Raw genomic sequence first — 24591 nt, 5'->3', positions numbered from 1 at the left:
AGGGGTGGAAATGGAGCCCTGGAGGCAGCGTCACAAGGGAAACTGACTCAGCACAGGACGAAAGTGCAGTGGTTAAGCCACGGGCCCTCCAGTCACACAGCCCCGCTTTATACAGTTTTGTTTCCTCCAAGCCTCCTTCTCCGCAGAGGAATAATCCATAACTGCACTCATCACAGTGACAGGCACATCAGTAAATCTTAGCTGTTATTATTTCTATTATTATATCTTCTAAATAAAAAAAATCAGACAGATTGATGGTCTGAAAACAGAAAAAAAATCCTCCATTTTCACATAACACAGATTTTCGCATAACGACCTGGTCGTTGGAACCTAACCAAACCATGTTGATAAGTGCGGAGTGGGTGCATATGCTTGTTCTTTCTTCTCTTGAATTCTTCAAAAATAAATAATTATAGAAAGTAATAATTATAATAATTTACTGTTGGGTTTATAGCATATAGATGAAATATGTATAAAAAGGGAGAGAAGGAAGATCACTACATAAGAGCAAAGTTTCTACATCTCATGAAACTAAGTTAGTATAAATCTGAAGCAGATTCTGATAGTTAAGAGGACTACTGAAATCTCTGGAGAAACAACTAAGAAAATAACTTAAAAATGTAAATAAAAAATTATCAAAGGAATCACAGTATTATACAAGAAAAGAATCACATAATGTAAAAAAAGGACAGTAAAGGAGTAACTGGGGAGCAAAAAAGACATGAGATACAGAAAACAAAAAGCAAGAAGTCAGAGGTAAACCTAGCCATACAAATAATAATTTTTAATGTGAACAGATTAAACAATCCAACCAAAAGACAGATAATGTCAGGCTGGATAAAAAAACAAGAGCCATTTATATGCTGTCTAGAAGAGACACCATTTAGATTCAAAGACACAAATTGGAACACCACACTTCCCTGATTCAAAACAATTTATTTATACAGTTTGAATATAAACTGACCATAAGTACAATGGAAACCCTGGTGGCATAGTTGTTAAGAGCTATGGCTGTTAACCAAAAGGTTGGTAGTTCAAATCCACCAGGCGCTCCTTGAAAATCCTATGGGACAGTTCTCTTCTGTCCTATAGGGCCGCTAGGAGTCAGAATCGACTCGATGGCAACAGGTTTGGTTTTTTTTGATACGCTATAATATGATAAATTAAATATAACTTTGTAGGCATTTCACTGGATTTTGAATCCATTTTAGCAAATCATAATGCCTGAAAGTTTTCAATCCTCCCCTTTGTAACTGAGAGTCCCTGATGGGGCCCTGATGGGGCCCTGATGGTACAGCGGTTCAGAGCTGCAGCTGCTAAGCAGAAGGTCAGCAGTTCGAATCCATGGAAACCCTATGGGACAGTTCTACTCTGTCTTATATGGTTGCTGAGTCGGAATCGACTCAACGGCAACAGGTTTGTTTGTTCGTTTGTTTTTTTGGTGGCACAAACAGTTAATGCACTCAGCTGCTTATCAAAAGGTCGGTGGTTCCAGACCACCCACAGGCGCCTAGAAACAAAAACCTAGCAATCTACTTCTGCAATATCAGCCACTAAAAACTCTATGGAGCAGAGTTCTACTCTGTCACACATAGGGTCACCACAAATGGGAATCAATTTGATGGTAACCGCTTTTTTTTCCCCCCCTACTTCAGTGTTAAATAACAATATTAGACAAAGAAGAGAATAAATGAATAGATCTCCAATTTGCTTCTTCAAACTTACAACTTACAAATAATATTAGTAGAGTGTTTATACAGTTTTTATCCTCATTAGTTGCCGGTATTGAAAGTGATTCGCAATTAATAAATATATTCCCAACAAAGGAAAAATTATGGAGCTAGAACCAAAAAAGACTGAAAACAAAATACTTAACTATTCAGAAAAACACACAGACACACACAAAATGAAAATACTTCCAAAACATTTAATTTTAGAATTAGTAAGTAAAAATAAGTATAATATAAATGCACTCAAAGACATATTACTTAAAGCATCAGGAGAATTATGCAAATTCTAATATTATAATTCTTCTTCCCATCCTTACCCTTAGGGAAAACAGGAAGAAGGTTCAAAATAGACACTATATCAATGTAGAACATTTCACAAATACAGTAACTGTAAAGCTGGTTTATATTAGCAGAACTAAAAATCCACAATGTTATAAAAATTGCTAATACTCACAACTGTAACTAGATATTTTTATGACCATCTCAACAACAGCACCAGTTTCTTTATTGGATGTGGACACAAAAATGACTTTTCATGTCCTAAGACACATCTAATAGATTATTTTAATACTCTAGGTTTTTTTTTAAGTACTTTTAAGTTAAATTCTGTATCTACTTTTCTATTATCAAAAAGACGTCTTAAGAAAGATTTTTACATTATCAGCTAACTAAAATGACATTAATGTCTATCAGTTTAGTAGTGAAGTTTACTCAACAATAAAAAATTCCTATACTCCATAGGTGGTAGAAGAATTATTTTCTTACATTGAGTGTAATAATGAACAATCAAAAACAAACTAAACACCTATTAATATTGGTACTGTGGAACAAATTATGTTGTATTTATATTATGGAATACTATAGAACAGAAATAATACTATGATAAGTCTATATATGCTGATATGAAAATTATACTGAGTAAATGCAGCAAGTAACAAAAGAATAAACTAAATATGATAACATTTTTATGAATGCAAATCTAAAGTATATAGCATGATATGAACATATATGTACATAAATATGGAGAAAAACATCTGGAAGGATGCAATCTGTGGTGCCACAGATTATTTCTGTGTGGCCTTTCTAGCCAGTCTTGTAACTCCCACAATCTTGGACAGAACTGTGTGATAGGGTAATTGTGGTCCACCAAAGGGATTAGTCAGTTTTGCCATCCCGCTGGGCTTGAAATGAACCACCCCAGGGACGCAAAAAAGAGAATACCACCACCACCAAGGAAGAACAGCCAGGAGTAGAGAGTGTGTCCTTTGGACCCAGGATCCCTGTGCTGAGAAGCTCCAAGAAGCAAGAGACCAAGAAAGCAAGCGAGCTATAACCCTGAAGACAGTGAGAAGCAGTGGCAGGAAAGACCTGGCAGCCGTGACCTGGCAGAAGAGACGTGGCAGCAGAGACCTGGCAACAGAAGACGGTGCAGTGGACTTCCCGGCCCACAGAGAGAGAAAGCTGAGTGCCTCTGGGCAGAGGCCTAGGGCTACGGAGAGCAATGTCTGCGAGCACTGCTGGGAAGATGCTGTCCTGATAGAAGAACCACATCCTTGAGCGTTCCTCAACATGAATTGTGACCTGCTACTTCCCTAATAAACCTCATATTCATGAGTACTGACTGTGAGTTCTGTGTGGCCATTGCAATGAATTACTGAACCCAGTAGAGAGTGCTGTGGGAGGGACAGATGGTGTCAGAGTTGGTAAAGATGGTGGAAAGAGGAGGCTTCTCTGGGCTCCGACTCATGGGAGTCTGCCTTGCACAGCTGATCTTGATTCTCCTCCCCTTTGTGGGACTGGAGGATGTTAGACAATGCCTCCACGCCATTTTCACAACATCAAACTGCTAACAGTGGTTAACTCTGGGGAGAAATGTTTGAATTTTATTTCAACAAGAATGTATTCCTCCATTGTAGAAAAAAAAAGAAAGAAAACATCAAGTTTGAGGGGAAAAACATAGTGTCACTAAGCTGTCAATTTGCCTTAAAAGTTTAAGCTCATGCAGGCACAGAATCAAAAGAATAATGTTATGTATATCACAGACACTGACATTTACCATAATTGCTGCTACTATTAAAATGAACCCAAACTACTTAATTTGTTTAAAAGGAGAAAAGAAAGAGAAGAGACGTGAGAACAGTAGAGGAGAAGAGAAGGGACAGAAAAGGAAGAGAGAAGAGAAGGAGATAATTTTTTTCAGAAGGATTCTATTATGCTTCCACCACATGTCTGTCAGTTTGTCACATTATGGTGGCTTGCATGTTGCTGTGATACTGGAAGCTTTGTCTCCGATATTTCAGGCAACAGCAGGGTCACCCTTGACGGACAGGTTTCAGCGGAGCTTCCAGACTAAGACAGACTAGGAAGAAGGACTTGGCAGTTTACTTCTGAAAAAATTAGTCAGTGAAAACCTTATGAATAGCAGCAGACGAGCCCCTCAGGTTGGAATGCACTCAAAAGACAATGGGGGAAGAGCCGCCTCCTCTAAGTAGAGTTGACCTTAATGACGTAAATGGAGTCAAGCTTTCGGGACCATCATTTGCTGATGTGGCACGACTCAAAATGACAAGAAACAGCTGCAAACATCAATGGGATGCAAGAAGTATGAATCTAGGAAAACTGGAGGTTATCAAAAATCAGATGGAAAGCATAAATATTGATACACTAGGAATTAGTGAGTTGAAATGGACTAGTATTGGCCATTTTCAATCAGATAATCATACAGTCTACTATGTCAGGAATGACAAATTGAAGAGGAATGGCGTTGCATTCATTGTCAAAAAGAATGTTTCAAGATCCATCCGGATTTACAATGCTGTCAGTGATAGTATGATATCCATACATCCACAAGGAAGACGAGTTACTACTACTATTACTCAAATTTACGCACCAACCACTAAGGCCAAAAATGAAGAAACTGAAGATTTTTACCAACTTCTGCAGTCTGAAATTGATCAAGCATGCAATCAAGATGCATTGATAATTTCTGGAGATCGGAATGAGAAAGCTGGAAACAAAGAAGAAGGATCAGTAGTTGGAAAATATGACCTTGGTGACAGAAATGATGCCAGAGATCGCATAATGGAATTTTGCAAGACCAACTATTTCTTCATTTCAAATACATTTTTTCAAGAACACAAACAGGAACTATACATGTGCACCTCGCCAGATGCAATACACAGGAATCAAATCGACTACATCTGTGGAAAGAGATGATGGAGAAGCTCAATATCATCAGTCAGAACAAGGCCAGGGGCCGAATGTGGAACAGACCACCAATTGCTCATATCCAAGTTCAAGCTGAAGCTGAAGAAAACTAGAACAAGTCATGAGAGCCAAAGTACGACCTTGAGTATATCCCACCTGAATTTAGAGACCATCTCAAGAACAGATCTGACCCACTAAACACTAATGACCGAAGACCAGACGAGTTGTGGATGATATCAAGGACAGCATACCTGAAGAAAGCAAAAGGTCATTAAAAAGACAGGAAAAAAAGAAAAGACCAAAGTGGATCTCAAAAGAGACTCCGAGAGTTGCTTCTGAATGCTGAGTAGCTAAAGCAAAAGGAAGAAATGATGAAGCGAAAGAGCTGAACAGAAGATTTCAACGGGCAGCTCAAGAAGACAAAGTAAAGTATTATAATGAAATGTGCAAAGGCCTGGAGATAGAAAACCTAAAGCGAAAAACACACCCAGCATTTCTCAAGCTGAAAGAAATGAAAAAAACAATTCAAGCCTCAAATTACAATATTGAAGAATTCTATGGGGAAAATATTAAACGATGCAGGAAGTATCAAAAGAAGATGGAAGGAATACACAGAGTCACCGTACTAAAAAGAACTGGTCGACATTCAACCATTTCAGGAGGTAGCAATGATCCAGAATTGACGGTACTGAAGGAAGAGGTGCAAGCTGAACTGAAGGCACTGGAGGAAAACAAGGCTCCAGGAATTGATGAAATACCAATTGAGATGTTTCAATAAACGGATGCAGTGCTGGAAGTGCTCGCTCATCTATACCAAGAACTTTGGAAGACAACTACCTGGCCAACCGACTGGAAGGATCCATATTTGTGCCTATTTGATCCAATAGAATGCAGAATTTATCGAACAATATCATTAATATCACACATAAGTAAAATTTTGCTAAAGATCATTTAAAAGTGGTTGCAGCAATACATCAACAGAGAACTGTCAGAAATTCAAGATGGACACAGAAGAGGACATGGAATGAGGGATATCATTGCTGATATCAGAAGGATCCTGGCTGAAAGCAGAGAACACCAGAAAGATGTTTACCTGTGTTTTACTGACTATGCAAAAGCATTCGACTGTGTGGATCATAACAAATTGTGGATAACACTATAAAGAATGGGAATTCCAGAATATTTAATTGTGCTCATGAGGAACCTGTACATAAATCAAGAGGCAGTCGTTCAAACAGAACAAGGGGATACTGTGTGGTTTAAATTTCAGGAAGGGTGTGCGTCAGGGTTGTATCCTTTCACCATACTTATTCAATCTGTATGCTGGGCAAATAATTTGAGAAGCTGGACTATATGAAGAAGCAGGTGGCATCAGGATTGGAGGAAGACTCATTAACAACCTGCAGTATGCAGATGACACAACCTTGCTTGCTGAAAGTGAAGAGGACTTGAAGCACTTACTGATGAAGATCAAAGACCACAGCCTTCAGTATGGATTACATCTCAACATAAAGAAAACAAAAATCCTCACAACTGTATCAATACACAACATCATGATAAACAGAGAAAAGACTGACGTTGATAAGGATTTCATTTTACTTGGATCCATAATCAATGCCCATGGAAGAAGCAGTCAAGAAATCAAAGAATGCATTGCATCGGGCAAATCTGCTACAAAAGCCCTCTTTAAAGTCTTAAAAAGCAAAGATGTCACTTTAAGGACTAAGGGGTACCTGACCCAAGCCATGGTGTTTTCAATAGCTTCATATACATGTGAAAGCTAGACAGCGAGTAAGGGAGACAGAAGAAGAACTGATGCCTTTGAACTATGGTGTTGGTGAATAATATTGAATATACCATGGACTGCCAGAAGAACAAGCAAATCTATTTTGGAAGACATACAGCCAGAATGCTCATCAGAAGCGATGATGGTGAGACGTCTTCTCACATACTTTGGACATGTTATCAGGAGGGGCCTAGAGAAGGACATCATGCTTGGTAAAGTAGAGGGTCAGCAAAAAAGAAGACGACCCTCAATGAGATGGACTGATACAGTGGCTGCACTTATCAAGCATAACAGCAATTGTGAGAATGCCGCAGGAGCGGGCAGCGCTTGGTTCTGTTGTACATAGGGTTGCCATGAATTGGAACCAATTCGACAGCACCTAACAATGACAACATATTATGCTTTACTCTTTTTCCCCCTATAAATCAGAGGTGGAACCACAGTAGAGACAAGAAAGCTAATCTAACAATTCTATAGTATCTTTTGTCTTCAATCTTCTGCACTTGCTGATCCTCTATTTGCAAATAACTGACAAGCTTCTCAAATGCTGAGCAACAGCTAATATCACCTTTGTAATCTACCAAATATGTTTTCAACAAACACTTATTAAAATTCGATACCAAAACAAGACTGCACTATAATTCTGTGATTTGTGTATGTTTGTACATGCCTATGTGTGTTTAATTTTTAGCAAAGTTATCCAAGGTTAAAAAGAATAAAGAACAATAGACTCTCAAATTTCTACCTTATATTCATCCACAATAATGCTGAGGGCTTCATGACCAGCTTTCCTCATATCTTCCAATTCTTGTTTATGTTTTTCCTGAAACAAAAAAAGAAAAAGGCTAAGGTTGGTTCTTTTGTTTTCAAAATTCAATTGTGCTTCCATGAATGATAGGTGGTTTGCGGCACACCCATGCTGCAGCTGAAAATAAAGAGAAAAGCCATGTTTTTTTGTTTTTTTAAAGTTCTGTTTAAAAGTATGGGGGGCAGGGGGTCTGAAAGAATGAAGAATGAAGGGTAAACAAAGCCTGAGAAAGGAAAACCATGATGAGTGGTGAGATAACACCAGACAATGGTGTTTTCCCTTGGGGTATTTGGCAATTCTGGACCTGGGTTAAGAGACAGGGTACTGGAAATGTGCCCAGACAAAGGGTTGCCACTAAAAGGCAGAAAAATCAGCAAAGATTTAGACAGTCTTGGGGTGTGAAGAGACAAAAATTAGAATCCTGAGGGTCCAGAAGCTCAGAGAGAAGTGAAGAGCAGAGAACTTAATTTTTCTTCATACATTTTCCAAATTCTGGAGCTATGCCACATAGGCGCCTAAGAAGCCTCGAGTTTAAGACTTTGAAAAACAAGAGTTTTTGGCAGTCTTACAGAGCTACTGAGAATATTAAGACTAGAGTTCAGAACCCATCAGTGGATAGGGTTCCAATGAATCCCTCAGGCTCTCAACTGAAACCAAGACGGGTCTACACTCTAGGGCCAAGAGTGAACAAGTGATATATGAAGCTTTTCCGAAATAGTAATCCAACTTCAGTCAGCAGTTCCTGACTGGATAGGTAGTGGTTCTTAAACTTTGGAGCTTATAAGAATCACCTGGGAAATGTGATAAGCCTAGAGTTTCAGAGCCTGCATTATTTCAACAAACTTGGACCTCTACATTTTTTATTTGTTCTGGTGATTCTAATACATAACAAAGTTTGAGAGCCACTAAATTCAGATGATCGGCCTCCCAATCTACCTGATAAGGAAAGAAAAATATGAACTCTCTCTGGAGGATGTTAACATCTACAGAGCCTCGCTAATTTTTCAAAAACAATGTCGAGCTTTCAATATAAAATTATCAGAGATGACAATGGACAAGACCAAAAAAACAGAAAATACAAAAGAAACAGACATATGGGTGATTCAGATATCAGAGTTATCAAAGAGTTTTAAGTATCTACAATTAATATGTTCAAGAAAATAGAAGGGGAAATGAATAAAAAATGTTAAGGTACAGATTTTCACCAGGACAACTACAACAACATTCTTGTTTCTGTGATTCCACTCTTGCTCCCTTATAATAGCCAGAATAATCCTTTTAAAATTTAAGAGCAATCATCTAAAATTAACATATAATGTCCATGAGGAGAGGAACTGTCATCCACTGCTGTATCCACAACCCTTAAAATAGTACCTGGCACAGTGGGTGTTCAAGAAATATCTGATAATAAAATATCACAGCTGCCCCAAATTCCCAAATGGCTTCCATATTACTACAAGTAAAATCCATAATCCTTCCGATGGCCAGCATATCATTCTTTTCCTGACTCTTTTCATCCCAAGTAAGCTGTTGTCATTGGCCTTGCTCAACCATTGCAAGTACACTTCTGCTCTAAGACTTCTACACCTCCTATGTCCTCTACTTGGAATGCTCTTCCTCCAGATATCATAGACTCACTTCCTCAAAAATCATCTTATCAGAGAGGTCTTCCCAGACCACCCTATATAAAACAGCATAACACATCACTCTCTATCCACCAACCATGTTTATTTTTCTTCATAGCATCTGTCACCACCTAATATTTTGTATCTATTGTTCATTATCTGTTTCCCCATGACTAGTATCAAAGCTCCATTAGGGCTGAAACTTCATAGATAAAGTCTCTTCAGTGCCTACAATAGTGCCTGGCCTGAGACAGAAGGCACTCATCAAATATTTGTTTAATGTTGACTGGTAACATGATTTTTTTTTTTTTTTTTTTGGAAGCCAACTCCAGAAACAGATATAAATTGGAATTTTTAAAAAAGGAGAGGAGAGGTAAGGAGAAGAGAGGAAATGAAGTGAAGAAGAAGAGGAAAAGAAATAGAAGGCTGCAAAAAATGGGAAGCTGGAAGAGATCAGAAGCAGAAAGTGTTTGGAAGCCAGAAGGCCAATTAGTAGACTATAATATTTTGGAAGAGCTAATGATAGTATGCTCTAACACTATAACACTTGAGAAGGTGAGGAAAAAACAAGACACTAGAGAAATTTCAAGTTTGACAATAAGTTCAATTTGGGAAGGTTATGCTTTACTTGCCATTAAATGCATCTCAAAAGGTGTCTTCTACATAGTATGAGCTCAATAAATAGGAACTGAATAAAGGAGAGATGGAATGAGTCAAATATATTTGAGAGTAAGCAAGGTGTTTTGCTCTTCATCAAAGAAAGAGAGAGTAACAGAAAAATAAGAATCTTAAAAAGTAATCATTATTTAGAAGTTGGTCTTGAAAAAGGTGGCTGCTTTATAGGTTCACGTATATGCTTGCTGAATGAATGAATGAGATGAAGATCAATGTTCTTTTTCTGACACAAGTACAGCATATAACAGAGTAAGTTAACAAACATGATGGGGCACATTTCTTTATCTGTTAAATGAGGGGGTTGGGCTAAATTATTTATATGATACCTTGTGAATTTTCTTAATGTTATTCTATGATACAGCATGCTAAAACTAGATGAATCAACTTTTTTTTTGCTTATTTCAAAGTTTCTTACGGCAATCATATAACCACTATGTGATACATCAGCCTGTCTAGTTATCAAAAGAAAAACACAGGAATAACCAAATAGTCATATACGGCCTGAAATTTTTAGCTCAAGGATAGAGAGCCAAAAATTTACAACCTATCTTCAAAGTGGTCAGTATCAAATTTGACCACAATGGTGGCTTTCTTTCAAAATGTCAAACCCCAAAGCACCACTAGAAAGGGAAGATTCAGGAAAATGCCTTCACTTTAAATAAAATTACAGAATTTTTTAACAAGAAGATATGTTAAAGGTAAGCTATTCCAACGTATTCGTTTTATAAATGAGTAAACTGAGGCACAGAGAAGTCAAGAAGTTTATTCAAGGTCACTGAGTTGAATACGAGCAAGGTGAAGCCTGAATTAGACCTAATCTGATGTTCAGTGAACAAACTCTATTGTCACAAACTGCACTAACTCCAGTCAACAGGATTTGAGCATATTCCCAATTCTTCATCAACAGATTGGTTTTCTGTAAAAAGCTCAATACATAAATTCACTTGTCATAAGGCATGCCTTCTGATGAAAATAAGACACATAATTGGATATTCTTGGTAGAAATTTGAAACAGTTATTCATTAATTCATTACTGCCAACCCGAAATTTTGGTCTGACAAAAATGCTGCAAAGCAAGGTGCTTTTTAAGGTTATCAGAAGCACATTATAACCGATTCTCCACTATCTATAACCACTCATCCCAACTTCCTGCAAAATGACTAAATATACCTAGGTCTTTTACTTTCAATATGCCTGGAAATGGTTAGTATTTTAAATACATATGTATATGTTGAATAAATACTTCATAAACATGAAACACAGTGTGATGGTTAAGGTTGTATGTCAACCTGGCTAGGCTATGATTCTCAGGGTCTGACAATTATGATATAGTTTGGCAGGTATGTAATGATATAATTTGGCAGTTAGATAATAGTGTAGTCACCCTCTGTTTTGTGATCTGATGTAATTACCTCCATGATGTGATCTGATGTGATGAGCCAATCAGTTGTAAGGGGAGTGTCCTTGGGGGTGTGGCTTGTATCCAATATATATGGATGTTCTGGTAAAGCTTGCTTCTTTGCTCTGGATCCTGCATCCAGTTCATCATCATCTGACCTTCGGTTCTTGTGACTTAAGCCAGCTACCTGCCATACTGCCTGCCGATCTTGGGATTCGTCAGCCTCCGCAGCCTGTGAGTCAGTGGCCTGCCATCTTACCTGTCAATCTTGGGATTTGTCAGCCTACGTACCCTGTGAGCCAGCAGCTTGCTGTTTTACCTGCTGCTCTTGGATTAGTCAGCCTCCGCAGCCCATGAGCCTGTGGCCTGCCATCTGACCTGCCGATCTTGGGTTCGTCAGCCCCTGCAGCTACGTGAGTCAGGAGAAGCCTCCAGCCTGACACCTGATCCACGGATTTGGGACTTAGCAGCCTCCACAACCATATGAGCCATTTCCTTCAGATAAATCTTTCTCTCTCTCTCAATATATAAATTCACTGGTTTTGCTACTCTAGAGAACCCAGCCTAAGACATAAGAAATGAACAAAAATAGATACTTCCAAAAAAAATCTAAAAATTAGCAATTGTTTGAGTAATCATCATTGGTATATTGATGACAACACTCAACTCAGATTCCTGAATTGAGACGTTAAAAAAAAAACCTCAAGCTTATGGCACAAACTGATAAACATTTCATAAATCATACTCAGTTACTGTTTACCATTGCTAAGCCAAGTAGAAGCCAGACTAATAAACTCTAACAGATTAATCCATGCATAGCAACAGGATCCTTTGCCACATGGATGGTTAAAAGCCAACATCTGATTGACATCTTTGGAATGAATTAGAATAGTGCTTAAAAAAAGAAGAAAGAAAAAAGGAAACTCCAAAGACGAACCAACCATTATATTTCACCTATTAGAAAGCAACTGCTTCTCACTTTCCAAAATCTTTGGCCAAGAGCCAGTCTATAATTAGCTTTCCAGAGTATAATTAGCTAATGTCTGATTAGGCAGGTTTTCCAATATAGGCTTCACCTTGCTTTCTCTGAAGCCACAGGATTACATCCCTTTCACAACAACTAATCAACTATATTGGGTAAGGCAGACATAAACACCTCCAAATATTCCGAAAGGAAATTTGTGGGATAAGAAATCAAAATAAAGATAGTGGGATAACATCCAACCAATGCACTGAAAGGTTCTGACTGACAAATGGTATAAAATCTCCCCTACCAAAAGCTGAAGAATCCAGCATGCCAAAGAGGCCTAATTGTAAATGTCAGAGTAATAACATAAAGTTAGATTATCCCGTATGTACATACTCTTGTTTAAAAAAAAAAAAAACCTCTCCATCTCTCAGCTAACCCACATTTGATAGCTGGAACAAACCTGGTTTCCTAAAAAGCCATAATCCTTGCAAAGAGGTAAGTTTCACTGACATGACATGACTGATATAAGCTTCCCATTGAATAAATGTTCAATCTCTACTTCCTCATTCTATCTCATTTTTCAGTCTTTATATAACAAACAACACATAACAGAACTCTTCAAAATCCTCCCTAGTTAGTCTTATACACCACTTCAAATATTTTAGCCAAACACAAAATGGAGAAATAAAAATAATATAAGCATATAAGAATCAGTCTAAAGGTATAAAGTAATCATATATGGAAAGAAAGCATTTTTTGCCATAGTCAACTGACCCCAGTACTGAAATGGATAACCTTAATAAGATTGTCCCTTCAATTTAAGATATCCAAATTCTCAAAGGATTAATTTTAATCTATAGCCTTATTCAATTAATGGCTGCCTTAACATACTGCATGAATTTTATTAGCCCAGAGTCCAAAACTACCAATTTCACTGTATCATCTCAATCTAGAACAAGATAATTGAGCAAAATCCTCCTGAAAGTTTCCTAACATATACAGTGATGATGATATGCAAAGAACCCCACAATCTGCTCATACCAGAAGTAATTGACTTTTTCTGTACATTAATTTACAAAATCCAGACATGACAATGCCACATTCATGTCTAAGCCAAAAGTTTAAGGGCAGGAATTGGTAGTTAGCAAATGTGGAATGAATAAGCAGGTCACACATAACTCATCTCTCCGAAGATGAAAACAAGTACTCAAGTTAAATCCATAAGAGAAGATGGTATATTTACAACAGTGCTATTATTGTTACCATTATCATTTTTCATTAGCACAACATCTCCTCTGAGAATTACAGTCTGTTAAAGAATAAAGGCCAAATCCTGCACAGCCTGAGAATGTGGCCTTTTGCAAAACCCTGGCTGAGTTCTTGCTAATTTGTTGATTGAATTGGCCATGTTCCTACTGCTACATCAATGTCACCTTATTTTTTGCTCAAATAGGAAAGGCAGAAATTCCACTCTGCCCCAGATTTAGAAGAAATTATTTACCTTCAGCTTTGTTAAGGTCTTCAAAGGCAACATGCCTTCAGAAGTGAATGCTCAAGATTAACTCAAGCCAAGCTTCCTTTGGCAAGGACCCAAAACCCCAAACTCATTGCTTTCGAGTTGATTCCGACTCATAGCAACCCTCTAGGACAGAGTAGAACTGCCCCATAGGGTTCCCAAGGCCGTAATCTTTACGGAAGCAGACTGCCACATCTTTATTCCATGGAGTGGCTGGTGGGTTTAAACCACTGACCTTTTGGTTAGCAGCCAAGCGCTTAACCACTGTGCCACCAGAGCTCTTTTCTGGCAAGGAAGTAGGGGTAAAAAAGAAGGGAGGGAAAGGAAGGAAAAGAGACAGAAAAGGAGAGGACAGAGAGGATGAGAGGGAAGGAAAAAAGGAGGCAAGGAGGGAAGAGCAGAAGAAGTATACAGTCATATACCTATTTGTAGTAGGGCAATTAAATCATCCCTGCTCTGAGGTTGCAGGTGCTGGCATCAGGGTAGTGAGGCCATGCTCAGCTGCTAACTGAAAAGATGGAGGTTCAAGTCCACCCAGAAATGCCTCAGAAGAAAGGCCTGTTGATCTACTTCCAAAAACTCAGTCACTGAAAACTTACGGAGCACACTTCTACTCTGACACACATAAGGTTGCCATCAGTCAGGGTTAACTCTATGGCAACTGGTTTGTCTGAAATGCATTTTTAATTTCTAATTTTCTCTCTACAGGATAGTTTTGTATGTTATTAGAAAGTTTCTTTTGGTTACCAAGGCTGTCCTTTGAGACGTAGGGATGTATACATATGTCTAAATTTATCAAACTGCACACTTTTAACGTGCAGTTTATCGAATATCAATTCTGCCTCAATAAGAAACATAAATATCATCATGATTCTCTACCTCCTTCTGAATAAAATAAGAATTACTATTGAATGATTACTGAATTAATTAATTATTGTGGAATTAAAACATGTTAATGACTGCCTTTAACCAACTGAATAAAGACATAACACAATTTCCTGACTCACGATCTATTCTACAGCTTTACAGTATCATCTACCACATTTGTCTTACATTTTCACATATCCAAGCTTTTGCTCAGGTGGTTCTCTTTATCTAGAAAATGTCTTGATATATCTTGAAATCCTATTTGATTCATTCTTCTATGTCCATCTTCAATATCATATCTTACATGAGACATTATCTAATATACATACACTACGTGTATATGATTGTTTACACTGACACATATATATGTAAAATCAACTCTTATAATGATATAAAACTTACATCTATCCTACTACACTTAAATCCCTTGTATTTATATTATAGGTATGTCATACTTTGTTTCATTTATCTGTCATACTATAATGCTACTTGAGTGATGCTTTTACGTGTCTCCATTATTTTGGGTTACCCTGTGGCATGACAGCATCAAATTAATGTTTGATAATTTACAGTGTGTCAAATTAAATACGTATGTTTGTATGATTTATGAATGGCACTGAAGGAAAAACTACCACAAATGATGGACAAGAAACGCCTTCTCGCAGATTTAAATGAGAGGCTAGGGAGGGAATAAGGAAATTTCTTTTCTCCTACAGTCTAAATAATACGAACAAATGGATGTATAACTTATTTAAAATATACAGAGTTGGCAAGTCAAACTTTCTTTGCAATTTAGCAAAATAACTTATGCATTGTAAATAGCTGATAGATGTCTCATTTTTCTGTAAAAGTTAAGACTTTCTGGGGGGGATGTTCCAGCACTATAATTTGTTAAGTTAGTTAGTCACTTTTGACCTTCAGTTTACAAATGTATAACGTGGAAACTGACGTGAGAGTTATGTATATAGGACCTAGCACAGTGCCTAACTTAAATCAAACACTCAATAAATGATAACATTGTTATTCTTGCTCTCACTAGTATTCCCTGCAAATTGTTCTAAAGCAATAAAAATAACTATACATCATTTCCTTTGGATATTCACAATGGAACCAAACAGTAAGTAGACTAGATCTTATAATACAGGATCAAAGGTCTGTAAGTAGTTAGATCAAGTGAACAGGATTCTAACCCAGGCTAAAGAATCTCAACACATTCAACACTTTGATCAAAGGAAAAAAAAAGGTTTAAAACTAAAATTTACTTTTTAATGTTTTGATCATTTGCCTATATATCATGAGAGTTTCTGTCTACAGTATTATTATTTGCCATCAGTTTTAAATATACTGAAACTGATCTTTGGTACCTGTAGTGGGTTGAACTGTGCCCACTCCCAAAAAAGATATGTTCAAGCCCTAACCCCCTGTACTTGTAAATATAACCTTATTTGGAAATAGGGTCTTTGCAAGTGTAACTAAGTTAAAAATCACAAGATGAAATTATCCTGGATTTAAGGTGGGCCCTAAATTCAATGACTTAGAAAGGAAAGAGAGACTTGTGACACAGAGACACAGACGAGAAGGCCATGTGACAACAGAGACAGAGACTGGAGTGATGCTGCCACAAGCCAAGGAATACCAACCTCCACCAGAAGCTGGACAAGGCAAAGAAGCATCCTCCCCTAAAATCTTGAGAGGAAGCACGGCCCTGCCAACACTTTGATTTTGGCCTTCTGGCCTCCAGAACTGTGAGAGACTAAATTTCTGTTATTTAAAGCCACTAAGTTTATGGTAATATGTTATGGCAACCCTAGGAAACTAATACTGGATTTTTCCATTGTCTCTCTTCAAATGAGCTTCTCCGTTCATTCAACAACAAACCTCTAGTGCTTCAACTTTTACTTTGTCCCCTGTGTGCCCAGGGCACCCAGTATATTAACACATTTAATTACATATTTCTCTTGATGATACAATAATGTAGCCTTAATTGGATTTCTTCTTACCTGACAAACTAAATGTTAAAAATAACTATTATTGGCAATTTAATACATATCTCAAATAATACAATAATAACAATAATGATCAAATGATAGTATTCAGAGAAGATGGTACACAAATACTGATTTAAAAAAAAAATACACAGATATTTACTGTTGCTACCCCCTCAAAATGCAACTAAAATACTTGTGAAGTTATTTTAATTATCTTTTTCTTTTGTTTTGCTTTGTTTTGTCAGTACTAGTACAAATCTATAAAAGCAAAGAGTAAAAGAGATGAGAAAACAGAAGCTGGAAAGCAGGTGGATCAAAAAAGCTGAAGCTTAAGTGCGAAAAGCTGAAAAGAAATTCAATAATACTACAGAAACCTCAAAACAATCAAAATTTTGCAGCAGCAAGTACTCTGAAAGTGAAGGTAAAGGCAGTACTAAAAACAAGAGGACTGACAGAAAGTCTTTTTAAGAAGCAGTCACTCCAGATCCCTTCCACTACTCTGCAGAGCTATGAGACCTTCCGCATTTAGCAACAGTGTCTAAATGCAGTTATACATACCAGGTAACTGTAGGAAAAGGTCGGAAATCACTTAACTATTCATCACAGGGAACTTGTTAAATCAATCAAAGCACATTTATTCAAAAGATTATTAAGAAGCTTTTCCTATACTGATATGTAATAATCTAAGTTATGTTCTTAGGTGAAAAGGGCAGATACTATCATCTGTATTTTTTTAAAAAAGGAGAAAAATGTGTGTGTATATTATCTTATACATTATACATATGTTATACATTATATATTTGTATAAATCTCAAAGATCTCTGGAAGGATATATAAGAAACTGTTAACATTGGCTGACATCAGGGTAGAAAATTGGGCAGCAGATAATGTGGGAAAGAAACTTTTACTGTATACCTTTTTGTACTTTTTAAAATCTTGAATATATTTCTGTTTCAAAAAGTAAAATACTAATCTTTAAAATAATAAAATACCAAGTGTCTATCTTAGAAACCTAACTCAAAGAAATAAATTTTAATGATACAGCCTCTGGCACCAAAGCTAAGAAGCAAGGGCTTTTGAGGAAGTAAACAATAATTCTAGCTTCCCTACAACTCTGAGATGCCTTCTCTATAGTTATCCGGCTGACATTAGACAATGGATACATACAAGCAAGTGTTTAGTAAATATTAACTGAGGGAGAGAACAGTGGAAGTTTCATGGGCCTAGAAGAAAGACTCCTTCAAATGTTAATAGCTCAGCCCGAATTTCTTTATCTATAAAAAGGAGATAACAACCTCACAAAGTTATTGTGAGAATTAAATAAACAATGCACATAAAGCATGTAACACAGTGCTTTGCATGTGGTAGCCAGTCAGTCAATATTAGTTTTCTTCATCACTTTCTTCCCTTCACTTGTGATGAAAATTGGGAGGAAGATAAAGAGATGTTATCTTAAATTCTCTCATAGTGAAGATTATACACACTGATAAAGTTTGACACTGAATAGGGATAAATGTATTACACATAGGAAAGAGATCTATTTTTTCTTACATAAGGAAAGAAAATATTCATAGAAACAGGGACAAAGCCCATGCTATAAGGAATTTTTTTTCTACTCTCTACATGTGACTACAAAGACGACATCTCTTCTAAGACATATTCATTAAACAGGGTTCAATAATGTCAAAAAGGAAACAAAGAAAAACAGACAAATCTGCTGGCACAAAAGAAACACCAAAGTTCACTATTTTCCTGTAAGTATTACTTACAGTCAAGTAATTATTGATATGTGATTTATTAACTCTAAATTAGATACATTCTTGTAAGATCAGCAAATGTCAGTAAACTTAATTCTTACATTGTTACCTCCTTAGTATAACTTTGAGTTCTTACTACAATCATATTCCTGAAATTTCACGTTGCGTTTTTTTTTCTTTTGTCAAAACACCTCTTGATCCCAAAGTATAAGAATAATAATAATTTTATATATAAATTTTAAAATGTCAAAAGAAATTATTTGTGACATAAAATAAGAATTAGATCTTTCATATGTTGAACTATTTTTCTCTCACTTTCTGGCAAAAGTAGCTGGCAAGCCAGCAGAAACATTACCTCACTCTTATAAAAGTCATGTCAATTTATCTGATATTACTGTTAAAATAATGCATACTGTCTGTTTAAAAAAAAAAAAAGGAGGCATCAGTCTTGAAAAGACTATAAGATACTTAATGCACCAAACGGGAAAATAACACATATTTTTTTAAAAATTGTTTTATAAAATAAGAAAACTATTCCAAAAATATTTTCTATATTTTAAAATTTGCCATCAAATCAGTGAATTACTTTGCATAATTATAGACATAGGAAACACTACGAAAAAAGGACCATGAAATAACCCATTTTATAAATGATGAAAGTATAGGTAATAAGAAATTGAACTGTTATGGAAACCTTTTTCATGAGTTCATTATTCCATGTAATAGGAAACCTCTGACAACTTTGCTGGCCTCTTGCCCCACCCATTTGCCCCACCCTCTGTCCCCACACATAGAAAGTGAAGTGACTGTATAATCCTTGAGTTTGTAAGAAAAAGTTGGGCATGCATAGCTCAGCACTCTTCCTCTTAAACTCTCTCCCTCAATCTCTTTCCTTCAGTCTCTCTCTTCCCTACCCCATATATATGCATGTGTGTGTATATGTATATGAATGTGCGTGCATATGTTACATATATATGATATATACAATACATATGAGAGATTGATAAGGATACTGAGAAAGGGGGACATATATATAAACCAAACCCGTTGCCATCGCATAGATTCTGACTCATAGTGACCCTACAGCATAGAGTAGAACTGCCCCATAGTGTTTCCAAGGAGCACCTGGTTGATTCGAACTGCCAATCTCTTGGTTAGCAGCTGTAGCTCTTAACCACTATGCCACCAGGGATATGTATATATATATACACACACACATATATATACACACACACACATATATATAAAAAACCCAAAACCCATTGCCATCGAGTTGATTCTAACTCATACTGACCCTACAGGACATGGTAGAACCGCCCCACGAGGCTTCCAAGGAGCGGCTGGTGGATTCGAACTGCCGAACTTTTGGTTTGCAGCCAAATGCTTAAGCACTGCGCCACCAGGGCTCCATATATGTATATATGTACATGTGTATATATTATATATGTTATTTATTATATATGTATGTGTATATGTGTGCGTATCCCCTTTTCTCAATTTCCCTCTCAATCTCTCTTCCTCCAATCACTTTTCTTCGTGTGCACATGTGGGCAGGTGCTCGCACATGGTGCACACACTCTCTATTTCTCCATTTGTACACTATACAAAGAAGCAAATCCTATCACATTTCAACTTCCTTGTTCTGTCTTATTTTTCTTCATAGCACTTATCACAGAGCCCAGGCTGAGGGGCTGAAGGCCCAAGAGGCTGAGGGGCCAAGGGTCAGAGAGAGGTCTGCCTGCAGGCATGGCTGACAGGTGGCTCTCCTGATGGAAGAACTGTATCCTCAATTGTAACCTGTTACTTCCCTAATAAATCTCATAACTGGAAGTACGGTTTATAAGTTCTGTGTGGCCATTGCAATGCATTATCGAACACAGCAGAGGAGTAGAGTGCCATGGGAGAGACAACTGGTTCAGAATTGGTAAAAAGGTTGGAGAGAAGAGGTATATCTGACCTCTAGCTCACTGTAATCACCCTTGGGCTATTGATCTTGATTCCCTTTCCCCTTTGTGAAGTTGGAGGAAGTCAGACGTCACTGTCACACCATTTTTACACCAAGAACAGTGATTACAATTAAATTATGCCATAAACTGAAAGAAATACAGTAAAATTAACCATCTCAAACTGAGGACAACTGGCCTGGAAAACTACTTGATACCGAGGTTTTAATAAGCACTCAGTAACTTGAACTGACAATGATGCTGGGGAAGTATTCTGTATATCATTTGAATACAACACACAGCACTACTAAAACAAAGATTTTCTTAAGAGAAGGAATTTATTTGAATAAACACAATAAAAAATGAAAAATACCTTCTTCAGTTAGTAGCAACTGTATGAAATAAGTGAAAATTATATGCAATGATCCATATAAATATATACAGTTAGAAGAGTTATTAGAAGTTAGCTTAGAGACAACAAAAAGACAATCCAATCAAAAAATAGGCAATAGACTTGAACAGATATTTGCCAAATGGGATATTCAAATGACCAACAAGTACACAAAAAGATACTCAACGTCATTAGCGATCAAGGAGATGCAAACCAAAACCACAATGAGATAATACCCTACCACCATTAGAATAGCAATGATCAAAAACCAAAAACAGAAAACAACAGGTGTTGGTGAGGTTGTGGAGAAACCGGAACTCTCATCCATTCCTGGTGGGAATGTAAAATGGTACAGCCACTGTGGAAAACAGTTTGGCGGTTCTTCAAAAAGCTGAGCATAGAACTATCATATGATCCAGCAATCTCAATTCTAGGTACATATATGGAAAAAGTAAAAGCAGGAACGCAAACAGAAACCTGTACACCAAGGTTCATTGCGGTACTTCTCACAATAGTCAAAAAGTGGAAACAACCAAAATGTCCATCAACAGATAAATGGACAAACAAAATGTGATATATACATACAATGGAATATTACTCAGCCATAAACAGAAATGAAGTCCTGATACATGCTACAACATAGATGAACCTTGAAAACATCATACTAAGTAAAATAAGTCAGTACAAAAGGATAAATATTGTATGATCCTACTTACATGAAATATCTACAATAGGCATGCCACAGGATAGATGAGCCTTGAAAACATTATGCTGAGTGAAACAAGTCAATTGCAAAAGGACAAATTCTGTATGATCTTACTTACGTGAAATAAGCAAATACACAGAAACCGAAAATTACTAGTGGTTACAAGGGATGGGAAGGAGGGGGAATGGGGCGAGGTTTTGCTTAGGAGGCATTGATGGGGTGGAATAATTTGGAAAAGGATAGTAAGAATATTTTCACAACTTGAAGAATGTAATCAACGTCACTGAACTATACATGTACAAATTGTTGAATTAGTGTATGTTTTGTTGTGTATGTTTTCAACATAAAATAAAAAATTTTTAGTTTAGAAAAAAAATATTTTCCCCACAGGGTACTCCAGCAAGGATCACTTTTATTTTGCCTTTTCTACTTTCAGAAGTGGGACTATTTCATCAGGATCAGATAAGTAATCCAATAATGAATATCCTGTGGCTGCAGAAGTGCGAGCAATGACAGATCTTCCTATTTTCCTGCCTACTTTGATATTTATAATTATTCCCAAAATGCTTAATTTCCTGAGAATAAAAATTGCTATGCATGCTAGAAATAGCACTTAGAATTTGAACAAAACTTTTCAAGTTTTAGACAATAAATTAGTTACCAATGGACTAAGACTTACCCCACCAAATGTTAGCCTAAAACAAAATTTTGAAGTTGAATTTAGTGCTATACACGTTTTCTTTAAGATAATGTAACCACAACTATTAAAATCACCACATTGTAACTAACCACTGCTAAAATGTCTAATATCTATTATAATGTACAGTATAAATCTTGCTTGTTTCAACAGGACTTAGAGAACGCTTTCAAAAATCACATTTAGCGGAATAATATGAATATGTTCCAATTTTCCAATAATTATTATTCTGGTGAATATATCTATGAATCAGATTCTCTTCCTTCCCTGCCATCAATTATTAATTATTTTCTGCTCACAGCTAACCAAGCTAGACAAGAATAAAATATTCCACCCAATTCCACTCTGGGAATATCCTGTGCTTTTAAATTAGGGCCCTAGTGACTGGGAGTTGCTGTTTTTCTCCATGTATTACTAAGAAATTAGATAAAATGATCTATTTGTGTTTCTTTGTGAAGACAGTTGGGGTAATAAAAAAGTAGAAAGAGATGCTTTTTGCTTTTAAATCTTCCCCTCAGGATAGCTCATACTTTACAATCTGGTAAGAAACAAATAATACTTTCGGAGAGAATTTTTAAAAATCTATGGCAAATATCTACGTCATATAAGAGATAAAAGAAAAGAACTTGTGTGTGTAAATTCTCTTGGCTCTCTTTCGGAACAAACAGTCCTGACTCCTCTCTAGGCCGTGATGGCAACCTGTTTACATGTCAGTATAAGAATTAGTGATCAGAAAGCTGTCCTTCCACCAAACAAATGGTAATATACACTTGCTATAATTTCTAATCTCTAAGAGCAAATAAGCAAAAAGAAAAAAAAAAAGAAGATGTTGCCATACGTTACAGTTCTATTCAAAATGGCTGAACTATTTAAATAAAATTCGAAAATTAAACCCTGAACAAAACAATAACTCAATATTTGGTACCTTCTCTTTCTCATGTAAAAGTAAAAGTTCAGGTACCTAGAGTTCAGTTCCAAATCTAACAGTGTAGTAGAAACAGCATTAATTCTCAGATCGATCCAATTTTAAATCTGAGGGATGTTATATACTAGTTATGTGACCTGGAACCAGCAATTTAATATATATCTTTCTTCAACTGTAATATGAGATTAATAATGCCGATCACAATGTCTTGCAGTAGAAATTAAGTGAAAGAAGGTACGTCAAGTGATTAGTGTAGTATCTGGTATATGGTAGACACTCAAATATTGAAGTAAAGTGGCATCGTACATGGAAGTTAGGTTGTAAAATCATAATACATGGAGAAAATCATATACCATCCAAGTTACTTCCAACAATTCCTTGGAAAGAGACATACAGGAAACCAACATATTACATCTTCTCTCTTTATGCAATACAGCTAGCTTCTCTAACACTGAAAATAAACCACTCTATCTTTGGCAAATCATCAACTGAACTAATTGGCTTGCAGTGCTGTATGGGAGAAGAAATTTTTAAACATTAGAATGACATAGTACAGTGAAACGCTAGCAGTGTAAGAGAGACACTTGAAAACAGTCTGACTTAAGGAAACAAGAGTTATACCTCCCATTTCACACTCTAGGACCTATTTTATTTGTCTACTTGAGGAGGGAGGATGTTATTGTTATGTTTGCTTGCTTTGGGGTCAAGATGTTTTTGCTTTTGCCAAGAATATAAAGTTAAATTTCCTGTAAGTTAAATGTATATGATGCCAACAACCAACCCACTGCCGTCGAGTCGATTCCAACTCATAGCGACCCTACAGGACAGAGCAGAACCACCCCATAGGGTTTCCAGGGAGCAGCTGGTAGATTTGAACTACTGACCTTTTGGTTAGCAGCCATAGCTCTCAACTACTGTGCCACCAGTGCTCCGTATATGATGCCACTCCACTGGGATTCCTTACCTTATTCAGCAAACCAGAAATTCAGAAACAATTTTTTTTTAATTAAAAAAAAGCACCCGAACAGTAAATAAAGCATCAGAAATTTGTGACCCAGAATTATATGCTTACATAAAGAAGGTTCCCAGGCCCTAATACAGAAGCTATTTATCCTCGTTCGCTCTATTCTAACAAGGCTAGCTACCTGGATTCCAAGATTATAGCAAATTAGAATGCGCAAGAGAAGAGGATGTTTTAGGCAGGGATGTGGAAAACATAAAAATAGATGATTTTAAACCAATTGATCTCTTTATAAAAAGGGAACTATGTATTTATAATGTCAAGGAAATGATGAACTTAGATGATTTTTTTTTAAATTTGCTTTAAATAAAACTTTTCTTCTTCACAAACTATCCCGTCAAATTGCTTGAGGCAACCAAGTTAGGTAAAGAACAATAATACTAGGCCAACGAACTCCTGATTCCCACACTAAATGTGGAAAAGCAACTTTTGTATACAGAAGAAAACTTGCCTGGTACCTTCAGCACCCCTCATCCCTCAGGTTATTAGAGTTCTGACAAAACAAAACAAGTCCATCAACTTCCTTCCCCTCATTTCTGACATTAAAACACACACACACACACACACACAAAAAAAAAAA

The 24591-nt window shown here is 36.6% G+C and overlaps 1 protein-coding gene across 10 annotated transcripts in view; it reads right to left on the bottom strand.

The window, feature by feature from the left end:
* CCDC91 (coiled-coil domain containing 91) overlaps positions 1–24591 on the bottom strand; it is a 432308-nt gene that overhangs the window by 232882 nt on the left and 174835 nt on the right. For all 10 annotated transcript variants that reach the window (XM_023738058.1, XM_023738055.1, XM_023738059.1 and 7 more), the window contains one exon: positions 7469–7546. In XM_023738058.1, the coding sequence (XP_023593826.1) occupies positions 7469–7546 (78 nt within the window). The remainder of the gene's footprint in view (positions 1–7468; positions 7547–24591) is intronic.

Source organism: Trichechus manatus, unplaced genomic scaffold, assembly GCF_000243295.1.
Source record: "Trichechus manatus latirostris isolate Lorelei unplaced genomic scaffold, TriManLat1.0 scaffold00112, whole genome shotgun sequence".
In the NCBI taxonomy this organism is placed as follows: domain Eukaryota; kingdom Metazoa; phylum Chordata; class Mammalia; order Sirenia; family Trichechidae; genus Trichechus; species Trichechus manatus.
The sequence above is the reverse complement of the archived record's forward strand: the minus strand, read 5'-3'. Positions and strand labels throughout refer to the sequence as shown.